The sequence below is a fragment of the Chaetodon auriga genome, chromosome 24 (genome assembly GCF_051107435.1).
Source record: "Chaetodon auriga isolate fChaAug3 chromosome 24, fChaAug3.hap1, whole genome shotgun sequence".
Taxonomy (NCBI): domain Eukaryota; kingdom Metazoa; phylum Chordata; class Actinopteri; order Chaetodontiformes; family Chaetodontidae; genus Chaetodon; species Chaetodon auriga.
Window position 1 is genome coordinate 1,722,325 of NC_135097.1, and position 24,823 is coordinate 1,747,147.

At 43.0% G+C, this 24,823-nt stretch overlaps 1 protein-coding gene across 1 annotated transcript; it reads right to left on the bottom strand.

The window, feature by feature from the left end:
- Positions 1 to 224: 224 nt before the first annotated feature.
- LOC143317431 (alpha-tectorin-like) lies at positions 225 to 11,344 on the bottom strand. Its single transcript, XM_076725585.1, has 15 exons — positions 11,294 to 11,344; positions 6,817 to 6,913; positions 6,568 to 6,667; positions 5,471 to 5,711; positions 5,091 to 5,247; positions 4,863 to 4,913; positions 4,453 to 4,546; positions 4,054 to 4,256; positions 3,502 to 3,633; positions 2,923 to 3,110; positions 2,491 to 2,642; positions 2,176 to 2,412; positions 1,880 to 2,036; positions 1,438 to 1,530; positions 225 to 798 (listed from the first exon to the last, which is right to left on the bottom strand). Exons 1-14 carry the CDS (start codon positions 11,342 to 11,344, stop codon positions 1,438 to 1,440), a joined length of 1,953 nt encoding a protein of 650 aa, XP_076581700.1. The 3' UTR covers positions 225 to 798.
- Positions 11,345 to 24,823: the final 13,479 nt, after the last annotated feature.

A 24,823-nucleotide genomic window follows, 5' to 3' on the forward strand; every position in this document is an offset into this window, starting at 1 on the left:
TTCTCCTCAGAGATCACTTCTAAACCTTGTAGTGTCAAAGCTTCTCTTCTCAACCACGGATCAAAGTGAGCTGATGTGATGAACTGATATCATGTTACAGGCACAAGCTGACAGAAACTGCTGTCTCCAGAAAAGCATGAAAAGGTAAATATGATAAGGATTTATTAGGATTTTAAACTTATACTGTGGTGTCCACGTGAATGCCTCTTTTCCAAGAAGTGTCTTCAAGAGAACTGCTCCAAAACACTCCTTTTGTTCCTCTCACACACTCGGATATGCAGACAACACTTAATCATTAAGAATCATTAGTATTTCCAAACATCATCTGATTATTGTTATTGATAGAAGCATTGATTTACTATAGAATGAATAACGTGATGATACAGATGTTGTTAACCCCAAACCTACACACACTTTCCTTCACCATATAGTTTGTGATTATGTTTTTATAGATTTCATGTTTCAGTAGATAAAAAGATGCTGTGTCTACAGTGTGTGAACCAGTGAGGAAGGCACAGCGACACATTCTGCTCAGAGACGCTCCATCAAAGATTAGCTCAGGTTTGTTATGGAGAAAAGAGTCACGCTAACATGCTCTGCTCTGATGGAAGATTCACTTTTAAAGGATCCAATCAGCAGTGTCTCCTTATCATTGTGTGAGCTAGCATGGCCTCACAGCAGCGACAAGTGAGCTAATCCTTTCACACAATCAGGCTCTGGATTAGGACGAAGTAACGTTCAGGAATCATTATGAAGGTCGACAGCCTGTCAGTCAGTCCGAGTCACCGTGGAGACAAGCTGAGAAGACAAGCAGACCAAACTGTGAGTGATGTCTTTTCTGCAAACCTGCATCCTGACTGAAACCAACAGGTGTGACTCTTCAACTCTCTTCATTCTGTTGTTTGTGATGAGTCTGAAAGCTGAGCAGGAAAACCTCCCTGTCCTCCCGTCACACTCACTTTTTACTTTCAGCATCAGGTCATCAAACATCACTCATGTCATGGTTCTTCCTTCTTCTTCCGTTCACTAATGAGCTCCAGTAATCCCATGTCTCCCACACTAACAGGCAGGATACTGAGGTACAACCGACCAGTCTGATGTGTGTTAAAGTGTTTGTGGTTGTTCTGTAGCAGGCTGGTATTGATTTCAGGGAATGAAGCTAAACACACTTTCATTTCAGCCAAGTGCACAGACGACCTATACGGGCTTTGGCACTGAAGTACTGGCACAGCACTCTGGCTGCAGATTATTCATCATGTGTGTCCTGCTACCTTCAGGTGGCTGCAGGGTTTAATCAACTGATGGAGAAACTTTTGACACACTTTCACAGTCTAAAGCAGCTGTACTCAACACACACTGAAAGAATCACTCATATGTATTTATAGATCAGTGCATATTGCTCTGATGTCAGCAGTCAGCAGCAGAGTCGTGTCTTACCTAATTAGTCCAGGTCATGGTGATCAAGGCCGGGGCTTCGTCCAAATATTTGGACCCAGCAGATCTGCGTCTCCGACGACTTCCACTGCAATCCTGGAAGTTAAAGACAGAGAGATGAAGTGCAGACTTCAGAAGACCAACACTGATCCATTCATGCTGAACTGTTGCTGATGGATGATGGCAACATCTCACATTCTGTTATTCTGTCTAAATGTATTTTCAGCTGCACAGTGTTCAAGAGTGATGCAGCTCATGTCAAACAGATCAGGACCAGAGGAGTGAACAAAGAAAGTCTTTGGTGAAGGTGATGGAAGCTCAGCAGCAGTCTGACACATCTGTAACTGCTTTTCATAAGGATTTGTGGGGCTTCGGGTTCGGGCCTGTTTTCCAGAGATGAGCTGCCGGTTTCATCAGTGTGTGTGTGGTTTGTTTGGGGGCGTACCGGGACACAGGTCTGGTTGAGGTTGGCACAAAGGTTGACTTTGCAGTGCAGAGAGATGTCAGAAGAACTCCTGGAGAACTGGAACATGTTGAAGGAGAAGTGGCTGAACGTTCCCTCTCCGTTTACCTCCACATTCACCGTCTGGTCATTCGCACAGCTGCTCACAAACGAGAACACACTCATCACATCAGAGCACACTTTGTTTTCAGGAATCAAAAACACACTTATTAACGAGTCCCTGCCTCTGATTCATTTGGAACAGCAGCGAGCAGCAACCACCTCTGTGTTCATCTCACCCATCTTTGATCAGGTTGTATCTCAGAGTCTCAGCCTGGTTGGTTGCCCAGCAGGAGTCGGTCACCAGGGCGACCAAACCGTCATCCAGCCCGTCAGTCTCCAGCACCATCCAGATCTTCTGGTTCAGCTGGACTTCAGTGTTGGAGTCCACACCTTGCATGAGTTGGCTGTCAGTGTAGGCTTTCATGGTCAGAGTGTAATTCCAAGTTCCAGATATGATCTTCTGGATCACAGAGCTGCAGAGAACAAATACACTTCAGCTGTCTTATACTCACAAACCTTTTAACAACACAAAGATAACAGCCTCCACTCACCTGTCCTTGATTCTGAAGGTCACAGCGTTGACATCTGGCTGAGTATAGTAGCAGGAGAAGTCAATGTAGAATTGGTCCTGGCGAGTGATGTTGTCAGAGGAGCTGTCCTGGGCTGTGATGGTGTTCATGTAGATCAGTAGGCTGTTGTTGGCCTGCAGGGTGATGGAGATTCATGGAGATGTTGTTACGGCACAAGTTCCTCACAAATTCATCACAACTCTTTACATTCAGCCTTAAAATGTGACATTTGTGAGGTGTTGACTGGCTAGAATAAGCTTCATAGATGACCATCATCACTAGAAACCAAGGAGGTCAGAGCTGAAGCCCAACCCACAGAAAGATCCCAAACTGGAGGAGAGCAGGAGACGCTCAGCAGAGTGCTGGAAGACATTTGGCTGCTTGTTGAGAGTAAAGACGTGATGGAGAACCCACCGTGACCTCCGTCCCACAGGGGTCGCTGCTGTTGTAGCTGAAGGTCACCATGTGGTCAACCTCATCCATCTGACCTGTGCAGGTGGGGTCATTGAGGTGTAAGGTTGTGTAGTCGATGCCTTTCTCCTCCAGGAGACACCCGACCAGAGTAAGTGAAGCTGAGTTCTCCTCGCAGACCGTCGGGTCACCTGAACGTCCAGCAGGACAGACGAGGGAGACAAATACAAGACCACGTTAGAGAGGACGGACCGGACAGACACTTACACCATGAGGGACAAAAACAAGTCAAACCATTCAATCCTGCTTTGGTGACCTTTGTCGGTTCTTTCAATTGGAACCAAACTACCAGTTTTTGTGGTTTGATACCATCAGAGTAAAAAAGAAGAGCTGAGTTAATGAAGTCTCATCTGTGCTCCTGATAACAAACATTCAGTCAAACTGAGTGCTGAAGGTCAGTTATCATCAGCTCCACAACAGCTCAGCTGTGTGAAACAAGTCTCCCTGTGAGAAAACCCTCCATCCTCTGAGGATCAGGACTCTGCACCAGTCAGTCATGGTGTCGTGTCGCAGCTGTCGTACCCAAAGTGTCATTGGATTTGTACGGGAAGGCAAAAACGGCCCGACAGAAGCAGCCGATTTCCCCACCGGTGGTCTCTGCACAGAACTCATGATCACTGCAGATCCTTCCCTGACAGAAGGGCTGAGGGGAGGCTGAAAGAGAGACAGAGAGACACATGTAAAGAATAATGACACAAACTGCAATAATGAAACAGCACTAAAAAAACACAGTTCAGTGGAGACGCTGACTGTTTTTAATGCAGATGACCTGCTGATTCTGTCACAAACACACAAGGACTGCAACAGCAATCAATCAATTCTCCACAACTACTGTGAAAACTGGGCTCTGAAAGTTTAACTGAAAAACGAGACAAAGATTTTTTCAGGTCAGACATTTGTTGTCTTTCTCTTTGATTTTTATATTCTGCAATACACAGATTTAGTCTGATTTCTTCTTCTGAGTATTTCAGTTTGAATTAAAGTTGAACGAGTTCACATTTACATTTAGATTCTGTTATTCAAAACATGTTGATAAAGCTTCACTGAATTGATGTGAAGTGAGAGAAGTCTTACAGCAGCCAGCCTTTGACCTCCAGCTGTCCACTGTGTCGTTGATGCGCAGGCTGCAGTGTCTGGCGTAGGCATCCAGGAACTGACAGTCGAGACCGTCCACAGCAGGGTATTTGCACAAAGTGTCGATGCAGGCGTCTATGTAGGGGGTTGGATCGATGTGGTTGTGACAGCTGGTGAAGACCGTGTCATTCAGGAGATTACAGCTGTTCCACAGATGTGAAGAGACAGAAAGAGAGATGAAGGATGACGTCCAATCAGTGCTGAGTTACAGGTGGATCATCTGAGTTCAGGTGTGTTTATCTTCCATCCCTCCTCACATCACATGACATTAAATGTGATGTAACATGACATTTAGCACACATGAAAGTATAATACAGAGAGTTTGTTTCATCTGCTTACTGTTCAGTCATCGTGGTGCAGTTGATCGAACTGTCAGCAGTGTCATTGTACAGCACCTCACAGCTAGGGGGCGACACACAACACAAAGTCAGGACTGATACCCTGCTCGCACTTGTTCAGATGCACACAAACACACTTTCTGAGTGTTATAGATTCATATGAGCTTTGTATCTTTGCTTCAGTCCACAAGTCAAAGGAACCGTTCATCTTTTTTAAGAAATGTCCAGATAATTTAAAATTCAAGTTGTGGAAATGGTCATTGTTGTGAGATAAACAGAATCAAACAAAACATAAAAACTGACATTCCAGACAAGTTAAGGTGTGTTAGGGGCTGAATTTCAAAAACAAAGTACAACGTCCATTCAAACACTGATCAACGTCTTACTCGAGGGTACTGTTCCTCTGATCACTCACAGATGTGGAGTTGGCACACAAACCATCAAGTAGTGAATCACTAAGTCCTGGAGAAGTGCAAGACAGAATATGGGTCAGATCAGTGTCATCATTCAAATTGGATGAATATGGCAACTCGCCAAAATACAGCTTAGTTCACATTCCTCATGCCTCAAACGAGTGCTGGACACCACAATTGGTCGTTGTATCCTGTGTGGTGAGTGGTAGGATTTTAGTTTCTGTACCTTTAAGGAAGATCTGTGCAGTGTTGCCATCAAAGAAGACAGAAACAGTGCTGCTGCCGATTGTCTTCACAGCAGTGACTCCAGTTTGGTCCTCAAAGACCTCCACACCGTTTGACAGATTAGCAAAGCCGTTGATGGTCTGCATTGTGTTTCCCAGCTGCATCACAGCAGAGAGACAAAGTGGAGGAAACACAGGTTCAATCATCACAAACACACACAAACAGGCTGTTTTCACTGCAACAACCACCGAGTTCACCAGTATTAAAATAAGTGCTTCTCATGTCCCTGAGAAGAAAGATGAGAGCTGACACAGCAGAGGATGAGACGAGGATTTGGGATCAAAGTCCACACTGACTTGACTGTGGCTGTAGGTAGCTTACCTTAACTATCCCCCCTTGTTCCAGGTGAACATCTTCTTCTCCGTCCAGTTGCAGTGTCACACTGTCCAGAAAGCTCACATCTCTACGACGGCGTTCCCGGAAATACCCCACCACAGTGAGGCCAGGGACTGATGAACCAGACAGCAGAGTGTACGCACACCGATCCTGCACCGTGTTAAGATCACCATAAAAGTCGATGACAGCGGGGCCGGTCACAGTGCAGATGGGGTCAAAAAAGCAGCTGATGGAGGCACAGAAGGACAGAAACAACAAACACCATCAGCAGGAACTGCTGCCGAGGGCCACGACCACCAGGGGGCCCTCAAACAAACTGCAGGAGTGAGGTCTTCATGTGTTCATGTTCATGTCATCATTGAGGCATTTATCTATGTAATATTTGATTGTAATGTTTTCACAGGCCTGGCTCACGTCAGCCAACAGCAGTGACTTTGGCTGATTCCTTGGACCAGTATTCCAGGGAAATGTCTTCCTGTTGTTATGGAACTTTCTCCAGTATCACACTGCACTACCATTTGATTTCAGTATCAACGTCACAGTTAATGAAAACTGTGCTGTGATCAAACCTCAAGTCCTGATGCAGATCAAGTGCCAGCTGCTTTTAAACTGGCTGGAGGTCAGGCAGTGTTTTGCCATGGTCTCAGAATAGTCTGCCTTTAGTGGCAAAGTGCAGTGATGACTGAGTTTTCGAGGCCTGAGCTTTACTATCGGACTAATTCCTCTTGAGGCACAAAGTGGTATTACGAGATGGGATGGACCGAGGCTAGATGGTTAGCATAATTCAGTAGATATGTCTGAAACACAACACATAGATGTTTCTGCTGTCACTTTTCTCTCACAGGTATCAGCCTCATTGTTTATCTCTTTGCTCCTATCAGAGCTGCATTTGAGCTGAATTGAGTTCCTGCTGATGAAAACCCAACATTTCCTTCTGCTGCTGCTTCACATTAAAAGCTTCCTGCTGTCAAATCTGAACAGACAGCGTAAGGCCCCGAATAAATAATGTTTTTAAAAAAGTCCTCATCAAGTTCCTGTATCATCACAGCTCTTTCTTGAAAACATGAAGCTCACATAATTACCTGTTGTTCTTCTGCTGGATGGTTGCGTAATTATCACAGTATTCAGTGGAGCAGGTGTCTGGATCAGAACTGACCTCGTCATTATAAGAATACACAACACCTGCAAAGTGAAGAATCAGGTTAAAATGTCATCGTTCACTTTTCAGTTTACAGACTGTCAGCAAAAACAAAAGACAGCAACAAATTAATGTAAGAGTTTAGTTTTTAAGGGTGTCAAAACAGATTTATGGATCCAGTGGATTTCCCAACCTGACTGTCTGCATCCACTGACGTCTTCGTAGGCAGGAGCCGCGTTAGTCAAAGTCGTTGTCTTGACTGAGCTACCATTGACCTTAAAGTCAAAGTCCTAGACCACAACAAACAAACCAATGTTACGATCACAGAGCAGAGATGATGAATTCATAAACAATGACACTGTCTTGTCCACATGACAACATGACGTGTTGTCTTATCTTTGTTCAACTGCACAGTAAAAAGTAACTGAACAGATTTCTTCAAGTATTTTTGGCTCCATGTTTGTCTTCATGTGAATAACTGACAGTAGAAATGAGATGTGGTTGATCTGAGACAAAGGTCCTGGTCTGGACTCAAACTGGGGATGCTGCGTTCACATGGTTGCATGGACGCTGTGTGGAGTTTGGATGTGTTTATAGCATCTTGAAATGATTCTGTATCAGACATTTTAAAATAAATAAAACAATTCTGATGAAAACTGGTGCAGTCTATGTGTTTCCTTCAGTCCTTTCATGTCTGTGTCACTGGGTCACTTTGGGAGGGTGAGGGCTGAGGGGGAAGCAGTGTGCATTGGTTTCTCCAAGTGTCTTTCTTCATACCACCACTAGGAGTCACCAGAGTCAGAAATGTTCAAATCCTACGTACAACAGCTTTAACACACACACACACACACACACACACACACACACACACACACACGTTGTGTTTTTATCACTTGTGGGGACATTACATAGACTTACATTCATTTCCTGGAGACTTAATTAAGAGGACCTGTATGTTGTCCCCATAATGCAGGTGAGTCCCCACAATGTAATAAATACCTAATCACACACACACACACACACACACACACACACACACACACACACATATACATGGATATAATACTTACAAATGAACCAGGATTGAAGATTAGTAACCTCACAGCTGTTTGGCTGCCAAAGCTACTTATTGTCACCCAACACTGTAAAGAGTCAACAGAAGAGTTTCTGTCACTGTTCGGAAATTTACTCCAAGAGCTTTTTGAAAAGATCTTGACAATTTCTTACAATTTATCGAGTCGTGACACTGAACAACACTCACAAGAGATGATGATATATATCCGGCATACGTCACAGAGCATTCTAGCGTGGTGTTAATAGTTGGCAAATTCTGATGATGTTCTGTTTCATTCTCAGTCACTTCCACTACAAAGAAAAAGTCTCCATCAAATGCAGGTCCCACAATACAATCTAGTCCATCGCTGTCGAAACAGGCTGTGACCGACTCACTCGTGGCAGTCACCTGTTGACATCAGAGAGACACAACAAGTGAATCAACAAAATACCTTTTCTACAAAGAGCCAACGTCACTCTGACTCAGAGAGTTGTGGAGGTTTCAGTCAGAGCTCTCACTCTGCTTCAGATGCTCCATCAGTTCATGTTCAGACATTCAGTGTCACTGCACTGGACATTAATGACACACTGGATGGAACAAACAGAGATATTCTCAAGCATCAGGCTCCATCCTACTTACATACAATGATGTGTACTGCACCCCATAATATGTGATGGGACAATAGCTGATGTCGACCGTTGCAGAACCAAAATATTGCTGCTCAGCACCTGAAGACAATGGAGACACATGAGAGGTCAGAACTGTCTGTGAGCTGGTTGGACAGCAGAGAAGGATTCAAATGTCGACTTCATGAAGGAATTAAACAGCATTTGTTCATCAGTCAATCAAAACTCTTCGTGTCTCATCATCAGTTACTGCTTCTTCTTAGAAACAAACAGATGTCAGCAACGTTTCTGCACATCTGGCAGATTATCAGCTCTTAAAGTTACTGATGGACTTAAAGTCATTCTGCTCTTCGCTCTGAGATCGTTTGCTCTTCGTTCATGTTGCTTCTACTGAACTCCCTCAACTCGTCTTGTGGGTGGAGTTTCAACACGAGTGTGTGTGCTTACCAGGCAGCAGCCCAATGAGAGCAGACAGGAAGAGCAGGAGGCGGAGCATGATGGAGGAGGCCAATCAGCTGGCAGAGAGCTGGAAGACACACAGATGGACATCTTGAACAGGATTCATGCTGTACAAATGTGGATTTCCATGACACTTCCATGACTTCTCCAGGTTTTTCCATGACCGGACAAACCCTGTGTGTCTGTGATTGGTCTGAATGCTTTAATATTCAGCCGCTATGAAAGACATGATTTTGAACAGCTGCTCAGCTTTTGCAGCAGAACAATGACATCACATCTGATCTCATCCTCGAGGCTGCGACGAACTATTTTTTCATCATCAATTAATCTGTAAGTTGTTTTCTCAATTGATTGTTCGGTTTATAAAATGTCAGAAAACTGTGAAAAGGTTTGAGCAGGTTCCCACAGTTCAACAATAGAGAAGAAGAGACAGACGAGCAGGGTGCAGGTTGTCTTACCCTCTGGAGGTTTGATGGTGGATGAGGAAGATGAAGGTCTCTGGTGATTCTGATTCGTCTCTCTCCGTGGAAGATGCTGCTCTCTCTCTCGCTCCCTCTCTTTTTATGTGCATCCTCACAGCTGTTAACACCCAGGAGGGCAGAGCAGGTGTGGCGGGGGTGGAGTGACACCTGTGCTGATCCTTAATTGAACTTCACACAGTGTTCGATCTGCTGCTTCTGATCTGATATCACTGTTTCCTTTTCCCAAACGTACCATCCGTAAACCTCACTGTGTGGAACACAATTTTTTTTTAGGTAAGGTAACATGAGACCAGGGATCACTGCGGCACCAAAACCTGAGTCAGCAGTCCACCGTGACTAAACGTACCCGAAAATGACAAAAACATACATACACACTGCGACATACTTTTTGTATACTGAAAAACTCTGTACTCCTTTGAATAGAATGTATGTATATAGAGTTTGGATTTCTTTTTCTCTTCTCTTTTTATCTTATCTGATCTTATCATATCAGTCCAATTACTGCTGTAACAACCCTTGACAGAATGTCAACTTAAAGCGCCCCCCCCCCCCACACACACACGTACAAAGAGACAGAGAAAGGGACGAATCCCATGCTATCAAAAACAAACTAACAATGATGTAATATTGAAAGCAGCGGGTTCTGTTCCAGCGAACATACTGATTGGCATCAACACCACACGTCGTGTGTGTTTGTTGGATAAGCTGCAGGTGGGCGATAATGACAGTAACTCATATCTCCCGTCAGCAGAATGAATCAAAGTTGTGTTGAGTGACTTCATGTATTCTCATAACGAAGGAATACAATTAATGAATGTAGATTTCATTTACTGTCTTTTTTAAACCAGCCCAACTACCAAAACGGCCAAAATCCTGTCAACCTGCACAATGCAACCCAACCCAAAATGGAATACAGCCCAATCTGGCAACACTGTCAGCCTATCATGTGGAAGTTTTCCTCTTTATAATCAAATAGTCTGTGATTGCGTGAGATGGTGAACTACACCGACCTAATTATCTATGACAGAAAGCTCATGAACAATGAACACAATGTTCCCGGCTGAAGGTGTGGTTGTGCATCAAGGTATAAAGGTATGATAAAAACAATTTGTTAATTACAGTTCAAAGCAACGCCACAGCAGATGTCTGCTGCAGAATGTCACTCATCTCAAAATAGATTGATAGGTATTTTGATCAGAGTCTTTTCGTGCAGGGGTGACGTGTGAGTGCAGTTTGGGTTTTGTAAGAGTTCATTATGGAAAAATGCATTCAGAGGTTTCTTTGAAGGTTTGTTCATTGTTTCATGGATGCAGCAAAACAAAAGCACAGGAGTGCAGGACAAACTGGGATAGAGCTGTCAGCAGACACCGGAGCATCTGAGAAGCAGTGAGTGGAAGTATTTTGGGTTCTACCCTTTAGACTGAAAAATGACCAACAAAGACTGACTGTTGGTGACTTTGTAAAAATCAGCTGTCTTACTCTTCAACCACAACAAGTCTGATGACTCCGCTGCTGTGTTGTGTTTTTGGTCGTACTCAGGTCTTCACAGCATCCGAGTTTCCCTGTGACGAGGCCACAAAATGAAGCAAGTTAAGCAAACGTGCACCAGTTTTCTGGAAGGCCGGCCCCATTTTGGATGAGGTCCTGTCACTGAAACTCTGTTTAACAGCAACATTTCAAGAAGCGGAAACCAAAAACCATTTGTTTCACACACACGTGGTCAAGCAGGGTCCTGCATCAGGAGCAGTTTGTCTGCGATTTGTCCCAAATCGTCGTCTGCTTTGTTTCGTCCATCTCAGCTTGCTCGTGTAGCATTCCTGCCTTCCTTTATGACGGCCTACAGTGCTCGTTTGCCTGTCAGTCAAATCACAACATGTGAGTGTGAAAATGTATTTGGGTGACTCTGACTTGGGACTTAGAATGGGGGCAAAACTTTCATTCATATCATATCAACAAATGTTCCATCTGGTCTTCGAACATCATCTGATCTGCAGTGACCTCCTGTCTCCCTCGAGCCTCTCCCTCTCTCTCTGGGTGGTGTGTGATTACCTGAGTGGAGACAGGTGAGCTGGAGCTAGAGTAGAGCCTCTCCAGCTGCATCCTATCCTGTAATCAAGACTCCTACAAACACTCAGCTCTGCCACATCCGTGCTGCCAGATGGTAGACTCTGCTACCAGTCAGTCCGCTCTGCCTGGACTGTGTTCTGGACCTGCTTGGCTCCACCACCCATTCCTTCGCAATTACAAAGCCTGAAACCTCGAACCTGTCTGTGGGTGTGTCTGCACTTGGGTTCACCAGTCACCTCCTTAACAATTAACTGAATAGTTTTCAGCCACCTTCAGCATTCACACAGGCAGCGTGTGTAAAATATGGAGTGCAACATTAAAGGTACTATGTGTAATTTTATTATTAATGTTGTTGTTAATGACACTTGCAATTGTTAGTTCTATGTCTTTGCTTTGTAGGGTTACATCATTTATTGCTGGCTGAAATCAACAGTGTTTGTCATAATACATAAGTTAGTGTCATGGATCATGCTGGCCAAGTGACATCCACTCAGATAATATTTCACAAGACATAACATTGGCAGGCTCACTTAACCAGCTAGCTGTAACTTTGCTAAGTTGTATGGATCTGCACTGGTTTCTTCGTAACATTAGCTGATTGAGTAATTTGCAAATGGCAAGCAGCCAATTCACGAGCCAGATCAGCCCCAGGAGTCTTGATGAATAAGCTGACGTCATCTACTCAAGATGGTATTTTGCTGCAATGCAGAGATGCAAATCTGAAGAAGGTGATTTAATTCATGTGTTATGGTCCCGTGACAAAGTTCAACAATTCTGGGCAAAGATTTAAAGACAGCCAAAGACAGCCTGTGTGAGATTGCAGAGACACAAATCCCATTTAGCCCTAGATTATTTGTTTGGGGTGATCATTCAGTTTTGGCAGGACAGGGAAAACATATTAAAAGCTGGGTCCAAACCAGTATTATGATCGGTAGACAGATACTTGTCAGGGGCTGGAAGACAGAAGGCGTGCCCTCTCTGCAAGAATGGGCTGCAGAAATGGCACGAGTTGCAGCATTTGAAAAAGTGTCATATAAACAACTGGGTAGACTGGATCTATGTGAAGGAAAGTGGGGTAAATACTTACATTTCTTAAAGGGCTCCTGAAAAGGGTTATATAGTGGAGAGCAGGGTTCTAAATTAACACCCGCCAACCCGCCAAATGCGGGTTAAAATTCATATTGGCGGGTGTAAATAAAAACTTACTAGCCAATTTGGCCGGTAATGCATTAGGCAATCATGTCAGTTGGAGCCGCTCTACAGTTCTTGGTCATTTGTCCCCCTGACAGTCCGTCCTACATTTCCCATGAACACTGTCGTAATGCTACGTGATGACGTACAAGACGCCCATTGGCTGTGCGCAGGCACACTACAGTCTGTAGTGCAACCGGCGCAAGAAACCACGGAAACGCAAACACAAAGAAGAAGAAGAAGAATGAACGGCGGCGTATAAACTGTAAAAAAGGAGACTGAGCTAGCTAAAAGTAAAAAGTAAAGTTAAACTAAATGCTGCAGTGGTTGGGACAGACGTCTGGGGGCGAGAAGAGGAAGGAGACCACTAACCGTAACAGGATGAGAATGTCGACAAAGCGTGCGAAAACGAAGAAACGAAGAAAAGAAAGTTTAACGCTAAATGGCTGACAGGTCGTGAATGGCTTGTGTTTGATCACGAAAATGCCGTCATGTTTTGTAAGGACTGCCGCATGTACACGAAAGAAAAAAACAAGACGAATAATTTTGTGGTGGGGACTAATAATTTTGAAGTCGAGGCAGTAAAGGACCATGAGAGTGCCCGAAGTCATCAGGAGAGTCGAAGGAGTCTGCAGTACTGACTGCTGCACTGTTTGTGTTTTCTAGTTGTACATACATAATTCAATTTATTACCAATGCAATTTTTTGCAAGTGTTTAAGTCATGGCTGTTACTTATATATATTTCTTATTAAAGAAGGAAAGCAGAAACACTTTAAGTTGAAAGGAAAAATACATTTTATTAGGAATGTAATGATACTAAATACTTACTGGAAAAATGTCTTTTAGAAAATAATAAATCTGACAGCATTTTTTGTTTGTATAAATTAAATGTTTGCACTTTCTGTGCATTTTTCATGCCAACAATGTAAATAAAATGATCAAATGCATTCAGTGGCACTCATAATCTCTCTTATTTTCACCGGGAAAAAATTTGGCTAGTGGAAATTCTGATTGGCTGGTAACTTTAGAAGATCACCAGCCACATTGGCTGGTGATCAAAAAAGTCAATTTAGAACCCTGGTGGAGAGATGCAAGTCCTGAGTTTTAATGTGGAGGTTGTATACCTATGCTTTTCCTTTCCTTTTGTGTATGCTGTGCTTATGGATTCCAGCTATATATGTACATGTGTGTATGTACAAGCATATGTGTAAGGGAATAAGTGGATTGATAGAGGTATTTGACGTGTGTTTTTTTAGGATTATTAGTATTATGATTTTTATTTTTATTTATGTATCCTTTCTTTCATTAATGGTACAGATGGTGTGGCTGGGTTACCAGAAACAGGTTCACTATATATGAGAGAGCACAATGTTTAATATCAGCAACTGAAGAAGGTTCAACGGCTGGTGGTGAATGTTTAAGGGGGTTTGTTTGTTTGAGGGGGGCGGAAATCTGCTGTCAATCTGCCAGTCTGTGTTAACATGCTTTGTGACAATGTTAAAAAATAATAAAAATGTTAATCATAAAAAAAGATGCTATTAGCTTGCTAGCAATTTGTCCATGTTGACAAGCAAGCTAATGTTAGCTAACCACAATATCATAGTGCATTTCACACACTTTGCAGTAATGTTGGTTTTGACTTTGGACCTTGTGTTGTGGGTGCCAGTAGATTGTTGACATTAGCAGACTGCATTTCTAAGCTAACGTTAGCTACTGTTGCTCGCTATTCGAACTGTATGCGAACAAAAGAACGACAAGCCAGGCAGTGGAGAGCACATATACATCACATCTTTGGGATTTTCTCGGAGTCCTTCTTCATAGAAACCAGTCCACTATCTGACACAGCCCACCAGGAAAGTTGGGGAAGGTCTCATGTTTTAGTTTACCTTACTATCTGATGGCACATTGGCGACACAGCAATAAATACATGTTAGCTGCTTCATATTCTTATCTATTACACATTTAAGTCAGCTGTAGATGTCAATATGTCAGATACATATTTGATCAACGTTGGTAATAATAAGATCAATAGAGTGAGCTGTAGCTTGCAATAGAGGAAATATCTTTCAAAATGACTCAATACATCAAAATTTCTCTAACTAGTGTCATGAATGCTACTTAATCATAAAACTACTCTACCCAAACATCTAGTTCTTGCTCTCTGTAGAGGATGTATTCCAGCAGCTGAGCCACTGTAAACCAGGCTCCAGGGCCGGATGGTATCCAGGCACAGGTGCTGATGGAGTGTGCCATCGAGCTCTCTCCCAGTATGCATACCCTCTTCTGGGAGTCCTACAGGACTGCCTCAGTGCCCACCCTATGGAAAACATCCACTGTCTTACTGGTACCCAAGAAATCCTGCTGATTAGAACCAATCCACTACTGCATTGGGGAAAGGAATTGAATCTGTCAGACTCCTTGCCGTGAATACATGGATGGCATCGGGATGCCTCGACCATCCAATCTTAGTATCTTCCGGAGCTGTAATGACCACCTTAAGCCTGATGGGATACATCTAAACATTGCTGGTTGCAGGCTGTTCGGCATCAACCTGCGTCACGCTCTTGGCATGCTGAACCAAAACAAGAATGCACAGATAAGAGCCAATGATAACACACAGGCAGACAGCATGTATCTCTCACTACTCACCCGACCCTCTGCTTCACAACACATAAGGCATTCAGAGGACCTCTGTCCCAGTCATGGATCCAACACCCCTCTTCCCTTCTTCATGACCTTCTCCAGGAGTCTAACATCCCTCCTCCCACATCCACCACAATCACCAATCAAAGAGTTAGTTAAAGCTACCACACTGGAGACCAGTCAAATTGGAGAACTACTAAACAACAATAAACAAAGTCATTATCGCTCAGGTGTCAGAAATGAGACAGACACCATGCAGCTTCCTTCAACATGCCAGTGATCTTAAACAGCCGGTGCCATGGTCAAACACATCGCAGCAGTCACAGAACAGTCAGTCTCCTCTTGTCACTGAATCCCTACAGCTGATATTTGCTCTTTTTAATTTCAGATCATTGGCTAACAAATCCTTCTTGGTTAATGATCTCATGAGTGAAAGAGAATTTGCATGTAGTATTTTGAGTTGAGACGTGACCAAACAGCACGACTGGTGCAGCTACACTGACAGAGGCTTGTTCTCCAAATGATAACTTTTATCAGTGAGAGAGGAGGAGACGTTGCAGTCGTGTTTTCTACACAGTTTGTGTGTAATGACATTGACCTTCATCATTTGAGTATCTGTTTGTCTCAAAGCAGAATTATCAGTGCATTGTCAGGAATTCTCAGAGCTGATCGAATTTGATATCACCAGATATGACAGATTAATCCTGAGTGAAGACCTGAACATTGATATCAACAAAAAGAATGACTCCAAAGCTACGGAGCTCGAGAATTTACTGGACAGCTTGAAACTTACACAACGTGTGACTGAAGCCGCTCATCAGCATGGGAACATTCTGGACTTGGTAATAACAACAGGGTTAAACTTCCACAGCGTTTCAGTGTTAGAATGACCTTTTTCTGACCATCACTGTTGGTTTTCTGATAGCAACGTAATCTTAAGACAGACTGAAAGGGATGTTTTGGTTCAAGGCAGATTCCTCGATGACTAGGCTGAAGAATAGTTATGCTAAGCTATGACTGCTCTTTAAAGGACATGCTTGAACATTTCAACAGTGAGGATGAGAAAGAGGTCCACTGACAGGATGTCCCCATGGTCAAACAACGACAGCGTTAATGAGAGGAAGAATCTGTCGAGCAGCTGAAAGACAACGGAGGAGAACTGGGCTCACAGTTCAGAGTAAAATATACAAAGAAGCCATGACCGTCTGTAACAAAGCAGTACGTCTGGTAAGAAAGGATTACTTTATTCCAGAGAACGCTGAGAACTTTAGAATATTGTTGTCCACTACTGACAGCTGCTCAGCACCGCCCCCACACATCCACAGTTCCTGCATCAAGCTGTGAAGAACTTGTATTGTTCTTCAATGACAAAATAACCTGAATCAGAGCCAGCATTGCTGCTGATGTGAACACAGACGACCTGAACAAACTTTGTAAAACAGATGTAACCATGGAAAAATTCACCTGTATTACATTAATTGAGCTCTGCAGTTAAACTCCTCGGCCAAATGTGTTGGACCTGTACCTACAGCATTTTTAAAGCAGGTGTTTGACAATGTTATTAAAGATTGAATGAAAGCCAGCAGATTTAGTGGAATGTAACTGCACAAGAAGTACTTGGAAATGTTTGTTTGTTGACTGGTGAGTTTCCCCTCCAGGCCTGAGTTCCCTGACAGCAGTGACTTTAACGAAGGTTATGACGTTGCTGTTTAAAGGTTCAAATGTCAAATGTTTTTCAATGGTCACACCATCACACCAGATTCAATTCACCCCCATTTTTATGGGATGCAAGCAGAGCAGTCAAAGACAGAAATCTCAAAAGAGGGGAAAGTAAAACCAAAACTCCCTGCAGACGGATTCCACTCGAAGGAAATGAACAATACGTTTGTAAAAGGAGGTTTTTTCTTTTGTGTTGGACACAAACAGAAAAACAGTGTGTAAGAAATCACATCTAAGATAGAAACTGAAATAAATGAGTCAACACTAGCACATATTTTCACTGAATTTCGCTGAAGGCAAACTGCTGTCAGCCACTTCCAGAGAATCTGACATCTGCGTCACACCTACACAAGAATGGCACGACAGGTAGCTTACCAACAGCTTTAACAATGGCTGAGGGTGTGCATGTAAAGTGCCATGTTTTGATTAATTATTGTTTTGATTGAGAAATACGCCTATTAAATGATCACCACACTGTTTGATGAAAGCCAGCAGAAGGCCAACTTTTAGTGGAATGTAACTGCACAAGAAATACTTGGAAATGTTCCTTTACCTTTGTTTCCTCCTCCAGGTCTGAGTGCCCTGACAGCAGGTGTATACCGAGTGTGGTGTGTGTGTGTGTGTGTGTGTGTGTGTGTGTGTGTGTGTGTGTGTGTGTGTGTTTGCAAGTGTGTGTGTGTGCAAGTGTGTGTGTGTGTGTGTGTGTGTGCAAGTGTGTGTATGTCTGTGTGTGTGTGTGTGTGTGTGTGTGTGTGAGTGTGTGTGTGTGTGTGTGTGTGCGTGTGTGTGTGTGTGTGTGTGTGTGTGTGTGTGTGTGTGCGGTGGTTGTTGATGTGTCATATTTTTGAGGATAAACATCTGGATATTTTGTTGTTTTCAGTGGGGACATAAGGATGCCAAAAACTACGGTAAATCTATAGCAGTCAGTCCTTTTCTAAAATCATTAAAAGAGCTGGTGACCACATCTATGATTCTATGATCTTCCTGTAGTGTAGTTGGTCGTCATCTGGCACTATTTGCAAATTGTTCAGTGTTTGTTTCCTTTTCACCATTGTCAGTTCTTGAAACGGGAAAACCAAAATGCTGCCGCACATCAGCTCTAAAAGTCGATGGAGCATCTTCATTCCCACGACAGCATACAGCCATATTTTTAAAATGATATTGCAAGATCTGATATGTTGTTAAATCCCTAGTTCTCAGGGAATGATAAACATACCCAGCAGTGTCAAGAGGGCTTTGAAACAACGTTTACCGTTGAACTCACGAAAATTATGTTGCCAGGCAACAGATGAAAATCAATACTGATGCATCATAAAGTTAGTGTACTCTTCAGTTTGAAGAGACTCATTCTCTCCTCAGCCCACGGAGGATTGTTATCCCTGTTTCACTGCTGGCCCTCTTGCTGTTGGTGTTGGGAGTACGACACTGCAGGAAACACAAAGGTGCAGAAGACAAACCTGAAGGAAGCAGCACCACAGGTAACTGAATCTGAAGTTAATAATGAGGGGAGAGTTCTACAGCTCACACTTTCTTGATTTATGTATGCTGTTATGTGTCGACAACACTATCATAGGTGTCAAAGCAATGTAATATTGTTTAGTTGTATATAAAAAAATCTGTCTGTCTGCCAGAAAATTCCCTGAGTCACCTGTGTGAATGTGCAATATTACAGTGTGGGACAGACAGTCTGAAGTTATTATACATCCAGTTCAGCTGTTTTACTTGATAAACACACTAGGTGTCTGACAATTCATTCATTCATCTTCTTTACCCGCGCATCCCATTTCGGGGTTGCGGGGGGCTGGAGCCTATCCCAGCTAGCAATGGGCGAGAGGCGGGGTACACCCTGAACCGGTCGCCAGCCGATCGCAGGGCAACATACACAGACAGACAACTCACACCTACGGACAATTTAGAGACCAATTAACCTAACGAGGAAGCCGGAGTGCCCGGAGAGAACCCACCCATGCCCTGCCCGCCCCAGGGTTCGAACCAGCAACCTTCTTGCTGTGAGGCACGCGCACTACCTGCTGCGCCACCGTGCGCCACCGTGCCGCCCGTGTCTGACAATGATTATGACAATTACACAATTACTTCTCACAGAGAAGCATAAAACCTAGAGGTTATATTGACTTTAAGTGCACGGACACATGCTGTATATATACCAGTTTCTGTCTGTTTTGGCCATGAATGTGTGTGGTACACTCAAATGGGTGTGAAATTAATTTCACATTTGCTTTGAGACGATGGTCTCGCCTGTGTGAGGGATGTCGGGAGGAGGAAGAGTCAGTGGAGCATGTAGTTTTGAGGTGTAGGAGGTATGAGGTGCAGAGAGAGGAGATGATGAATAAGATGAAGGAATTAGGGATACAGGAATTTACATTAAAAGGATTGCTAAGTATGGGAGAGAGGGCACAGATTAGGGCACTGATAGAATTCTTAAGGGGGACAGGCGTTTATGATAGAATCTGATGGATAAGCAGGGATATTAGAAAGGGGGTTATAGCTGACATGGGTGTGGGGATTTTGATTGTTTTTTTTGTTTGTTTTGTTTTTTTTACTATGTGTGTGTGTGATGCTTTGGTCAGGTAAAGGAATAAGACTGTAAGTCTACTATCTGGTCCACACTCCGGAACCGGTAATGCACCATTCAGCTGGATGCCAACCGCCGTTAAACCAAAAGAAGAAGAAGAAGAAGAAGAAGAAGAAGAAGAAGACGAAGAAGACGACGACGATGGTCTCGGGAACAGAAGGGCGGAACTAATTAGCTCAGGTGGTGTTGCGCCCCGGTTGCTAAGTTGGGGACCTTCGTGCTCCTGTTGGAAGAAAAGGGAGTGGTTCATGTCTTCAGTCCTCCAAAACAATGGTTCCGTATTTTGCAGGTCAGTACTCTGTGAAAGTCGTAAATAAAGGGGAATTACCTCCGACAATTAAACTTTATGTCGCCCGTGCGTGAATAGTGTGTTAACGGGTTTGAATGTAAATTTAGTTTAGAGTTCAGTGTAGGGTCGCGAACGGCGACGTTAACAGAAAAAAATGGCGATTGCCGCCGTGCGAAGCGGAGCACATTATTAGCGAGCGAGCGAATAATGTGCAGCGATATTTTCAGTGCTGACCGCCTGAATAACTGCTCGACAGTTTGTGTAGCATTGTCTCTTCTGATAGGATGTCAATACCAGTTTTGGATAAGTTCACCGCAGAAATGTTTCAAGTAGGGATGCACATTTTGGATTTTTTTTATGACCGTTAACCGACGCCCTTTAACGATTAATAACCGTTAACCGATAAGATTTAAATGCCCTTCCATGCTGCCATTCCGACATTCCGTCATTCCGACATGCTGCCATTCCGACATACCACCATTTAGACATATCACCATCCCGAAATACCGCTATTCCGACACACAAACGTCCCACCATGCCGACAAGGCTTTCCATGTAAGGAAAGGTTGGAATCAGAGTCACTGACTCGGCGCTGTCCGATGCTGAACTGCAGATTTACAATGACGGCAAATAGTTAGATTACTCATCTAAAATGTAAAAAAAAAAAAAAAAAAAAAAAAAAAGCTACAAGCTTTAGATATAATTAACAGTACTGTAGGCTTCAATCCTCTGCTATTGCTTTTTAAATTATGTCGAGAGCGAGCGCGCTGGTGATTTCGTTAATTGTGTGTTCTGCTTCATTTCCAAAATAAAGTTTGAGCTTCTGAAATCTGATTTTTAAACAGTTCTGATGGAGCTCAATGTTTATCTGGATGATGCGGCTTCATTCCGATTCCGAATTTTACTGTAAACCTGGACGACCCGCGACGTGTCTGGAGATAAAAAAAAATAATAATATTCAATGTAATGTGTGTTTTGTGCGTAATTGCATACAAGGATACACACCCTCCCCTACTGTACAACACGAAGGAGACTGGAATTAGTCAGTGACTTCAGGTGTCATCTGCAGAGCCGTCATTGATATCTGTAATATTAATGTTGCATATGATGCCAGCGTGTATGGAGACACACGGGCTCAATGGAGAGCTGCGCTCCAGCTGGCTGCTGTGACAGGTCACTGACACTGTGTTTCTGCTTACAGTCATCGATATAGTGACATGTAATTGTCACGTAGCTCTCTGTTGTGAGCGCGGTCCAGCAGTCCGTTGTAATAGCCACTAACTTAGTACTTGGAAGTCACGTTTTGCTCTCTTCGTCTTCGCTGTAAAGTGGGCTGTGATGGAAAGCACGTGATGGCATGTGTTGCACCTGTCGACACGCCCCCATGAGTTGATTGAATTACGTAGCTTAAAAACAAAATTGACCGTTAGTATTAATCGGTTAGAGTTACTGTTATCGGTTAACGGTTAAATGGTTAACCATGTGCATCCCTAGTTTCAAGCTTAAGTTTAAGCTGTGAAACCTCCATTTTGTGAGTTGAACCAAACGTATACTGTATGTTTAGTTAATGAATATTCCCTATGTGATGTGTTTAGTGTTCTAGAGTAAATAGAGTATGTTAACTGTTGTTGCTCAGTAAATAAATAGTGCCAGTAAGGTGTCATCTGATTTAATTGCACTATGAAATAGTAGTAATAGAACAAGCAGAGAAGCTGGAAAAATGCACTTGAACAAATAGAGATGTTCATTTGAGTTAGAGTGTGGTGGAACTGACTATGAGTTAAAAGAAGAAGAGAGGGAAAACATACTCCTGCGCCCTATTGAAGCGAAGCACGGACCAAGAACCAAACAATGGACATTCACACAAAGAGACAATATTGCACATGGGAAAGTGTTAATATTCATTGTTAATTGTATTTTTACTTTTATTTCTAAAACCTTGTAATAAACAGAGGAAATTTGGGAAGAAAAGCAAGTGGTTTGGGTCTTTCTCCAGACCAATTGCTCTGTGTTTTGCAGGAATTCAGTGATAAATGTTTTTCTTTGCTGTTAAGTGTTGCACCGTGGATTTGCTGTGGTTTTAAACCACAGCAAATCCACGGTGCAACACTTAAGTCTTAATTATTTGAATTAAGTAATGTGTGTGTGTGTGTGTGTGTGTGTGTGTGTGTGTGTGTGTATATATATATATATATATATATGTTTGATATACACATGTATGTTTTTGTTTTTTTTTTCAGAAATTTTGGTCTTTATTATTACAAAGTGATTCATCTGTACATGTTAAAAAAAAAAGAGCTACATTTCATATTTTCTTCTTTTTCAGGCACAGGGAGTGATGATGTGGTTGATCCATACCGTGCTACATATGCTGGTGTCAGTGACTGTCAAAATGATGTCAATGACTGTTGGAGAGCACCAGCATTGTGGTAAACTTAATGACTGTAAGGTAATGGTTCTTTCTCTGGAATCAAAAAGAAACATCTTTTGCTGCAGTCATTTAGTATTTATTTATATATTTGTTTGGGTGGGTGGGTATTGCATCAGATACCTTTGCTCTACTAATTTATATTTCATAAATTTGTATTTAAATTTTAAGCGCACCAGCATGGTTCACACAAGTGTTCGGGTTTCCTTCCTTCTCCTAACACACTTCTGTGGAGGTAACTTACACACAAACACATTCGCTACTCCTGGGGAGGTGTTACACACTGAGTTCTGAGTTAGCTCAACATTTGAATAATAAAAAAAAAAAAAAAAAGCATGTCAAGTTCAGGATCAAAATTCCTCAGCAGTCCAGCAGGTGGCACTCTCAGCTCAGGACAAAACACAAGATGAACCGTGAAGACTCTCATACAGTAACATAATAAGACAAACATAATGTCAAACTCCAAGTGAACACCATTTCCAGAACCAGGTTTGGATTAGCATGAATGAATAGACATGACATGAGACATGAATAATTATTGTTGTAATGTAAACTTGAGTTGTGTTACAGCCCCTTTGTTGGATGAGTAAGTTATAAGTTAAATCACAGATTTGTAAACATACTCAAAAATGTGACTTTCACAAACAAAGACCATGTCAGTACGATATGGATTTATAATGGTTTAATGCATCTTATGAATGGAGGAGAACATAAGTGTTGAAGGATAATACATTAGGATGAGGGTCGAGGGATGAAAGAGTGAGGGGTGGAGGGATGAGGGTACCGGGATGACGGAAGAAATCCAGGTCTTGGATGGATGGAGTGTGACGATGGACCAGTGTGAGGGGCCATGTGGAGACAGGATGGGACCAGGCCAGTTGAGGCTCTGGGTGTGGGAATGAAAAGCCCCAAAGGAACGTCAAGAGAAAAGCTGATCATGGGCATTTATGCAACATTATCCAGTACAAAGATCATACCGCATCATAAGACTCTCAGAGGATATATTTCTACAAAAGGTACTTTTTATTCAAGGTATATTTTACTGTTAATACCTAGCTATGTTTTTAGATTTAGGGCACAGAAAACACCTCAATATAATGCACAATACGTCAGCCCTCCCCTGCCCAGCGGGCCACAGCAACACATCTAACATACGAGGGGGGTTGTTTGTTTTCTGTTGAATTAAGACAAGGAGTTAATGAACTGTGAATATCAACAGACCAGGCAGCATCATCTGGTTTTACAGGAAAAAGGATTTGGTTCAATCCGTGTGGAACCATCACTCAGAGATTTGAAGTTCTGCAGATCAGGGCGTGTGAATCGATCAGTCTGTTGCAACTAGGATCTAATTTGGGTATATTTTGGATAATTTGTCTTTCGTTAAATGGACACAATGAAAAATCTTATCACTGCATGAGCAGATCTTTCTTTGAACCTTTCTTTCCCCTCAGTCCCTCTATTCCTTGTCTTTCTCTAGATGATTTTGTCTTTCTTTGAGCTTTTGTTAATAAAGTTACCTTGCTTGTGCTGCCTCCTGCTTTAGTGCATGCAGTGTGAAGTTTATTGTGTTAGCCTGTTGCCACACAGCCTGTTGCATGTTGTGTATTTGATTTGGCCAGGTGTGGAGCTTTGTACAAGCCTGAATGGGCTTCACTCCCACCTTGCACAGATTTGTATTGAATTTGTGCTAAACAAATAAACTAAACTAAGCCTCTCTGACTGAAGTTTCCTCAGAATCTCCTCTCTCTGTGTCTCTTTCAGGTGTTTGTTCATTAGCTCCTTGTCTTTCTATAATAATAATATGAATGTAGTGGTGAGAGATGCAGGACTGTCCCCACACATAAAGTGTTTTGCACACGTTTTAAACCTCTCATCCAGCGGAGGTCAGGGCGTGTGAATCGATCAGTCTGTTGCAAGTAGGATCTAATTTGGGATATATTTTGGCTAATTTGTCTTTCGTTAAATAACACAGTGAAAAATCTTATCTTATTTGTTCTTTTACATGTACTGATAGCCTGAACTAAGTCCCTTGGATACTTATTGTAGAAAGGTACTCATTTAATGAATCGCTTGTCTCTAGGAGCGTACAGTGGCAACATTTTATTCTGGTGACTGGGCTGCATTTCAATCACCCAGCACCTCTGCAAAGATACTGTGTGTGGAGCGGACCAACCCGGACGCTTTAGTTATTGTCCTTGGCAACTTTAACAAAGGTAACCTCCCCCACGAACTCCCTAAAGACAGACAGTTTAAGTTTATTAAATGCCAGACCAGAGAGGAGAATATTCTGGATCACTGATACACCACAGTCAGGGATGCTTATCATGCCGGCCCCCGTGCTGCACTGCACTATGTCATGGTACACCTGATTCCTGCATTCCTGACATTCCTGACATTCCCCTTTATTTGTCACACACACGGTCGGAAACACGGCACACGGAGGTGAAATTTGCCTTCCGCTTTTGACCCATCCTGGTCGTCCCTCCTCCGCGGCAGACCAGGAGCGGTGGCGCAGCCAGACCGGCGCCCGGGGACCCATTCTGTTGCGTCACCATTGGTCAGGTGGTGATCTTCTTGCATGTTTTTAGTGGGGGTATATTTTTACGGAGGATACCCCAGGTGAACACGGGGAGAACATGCAAACGAAC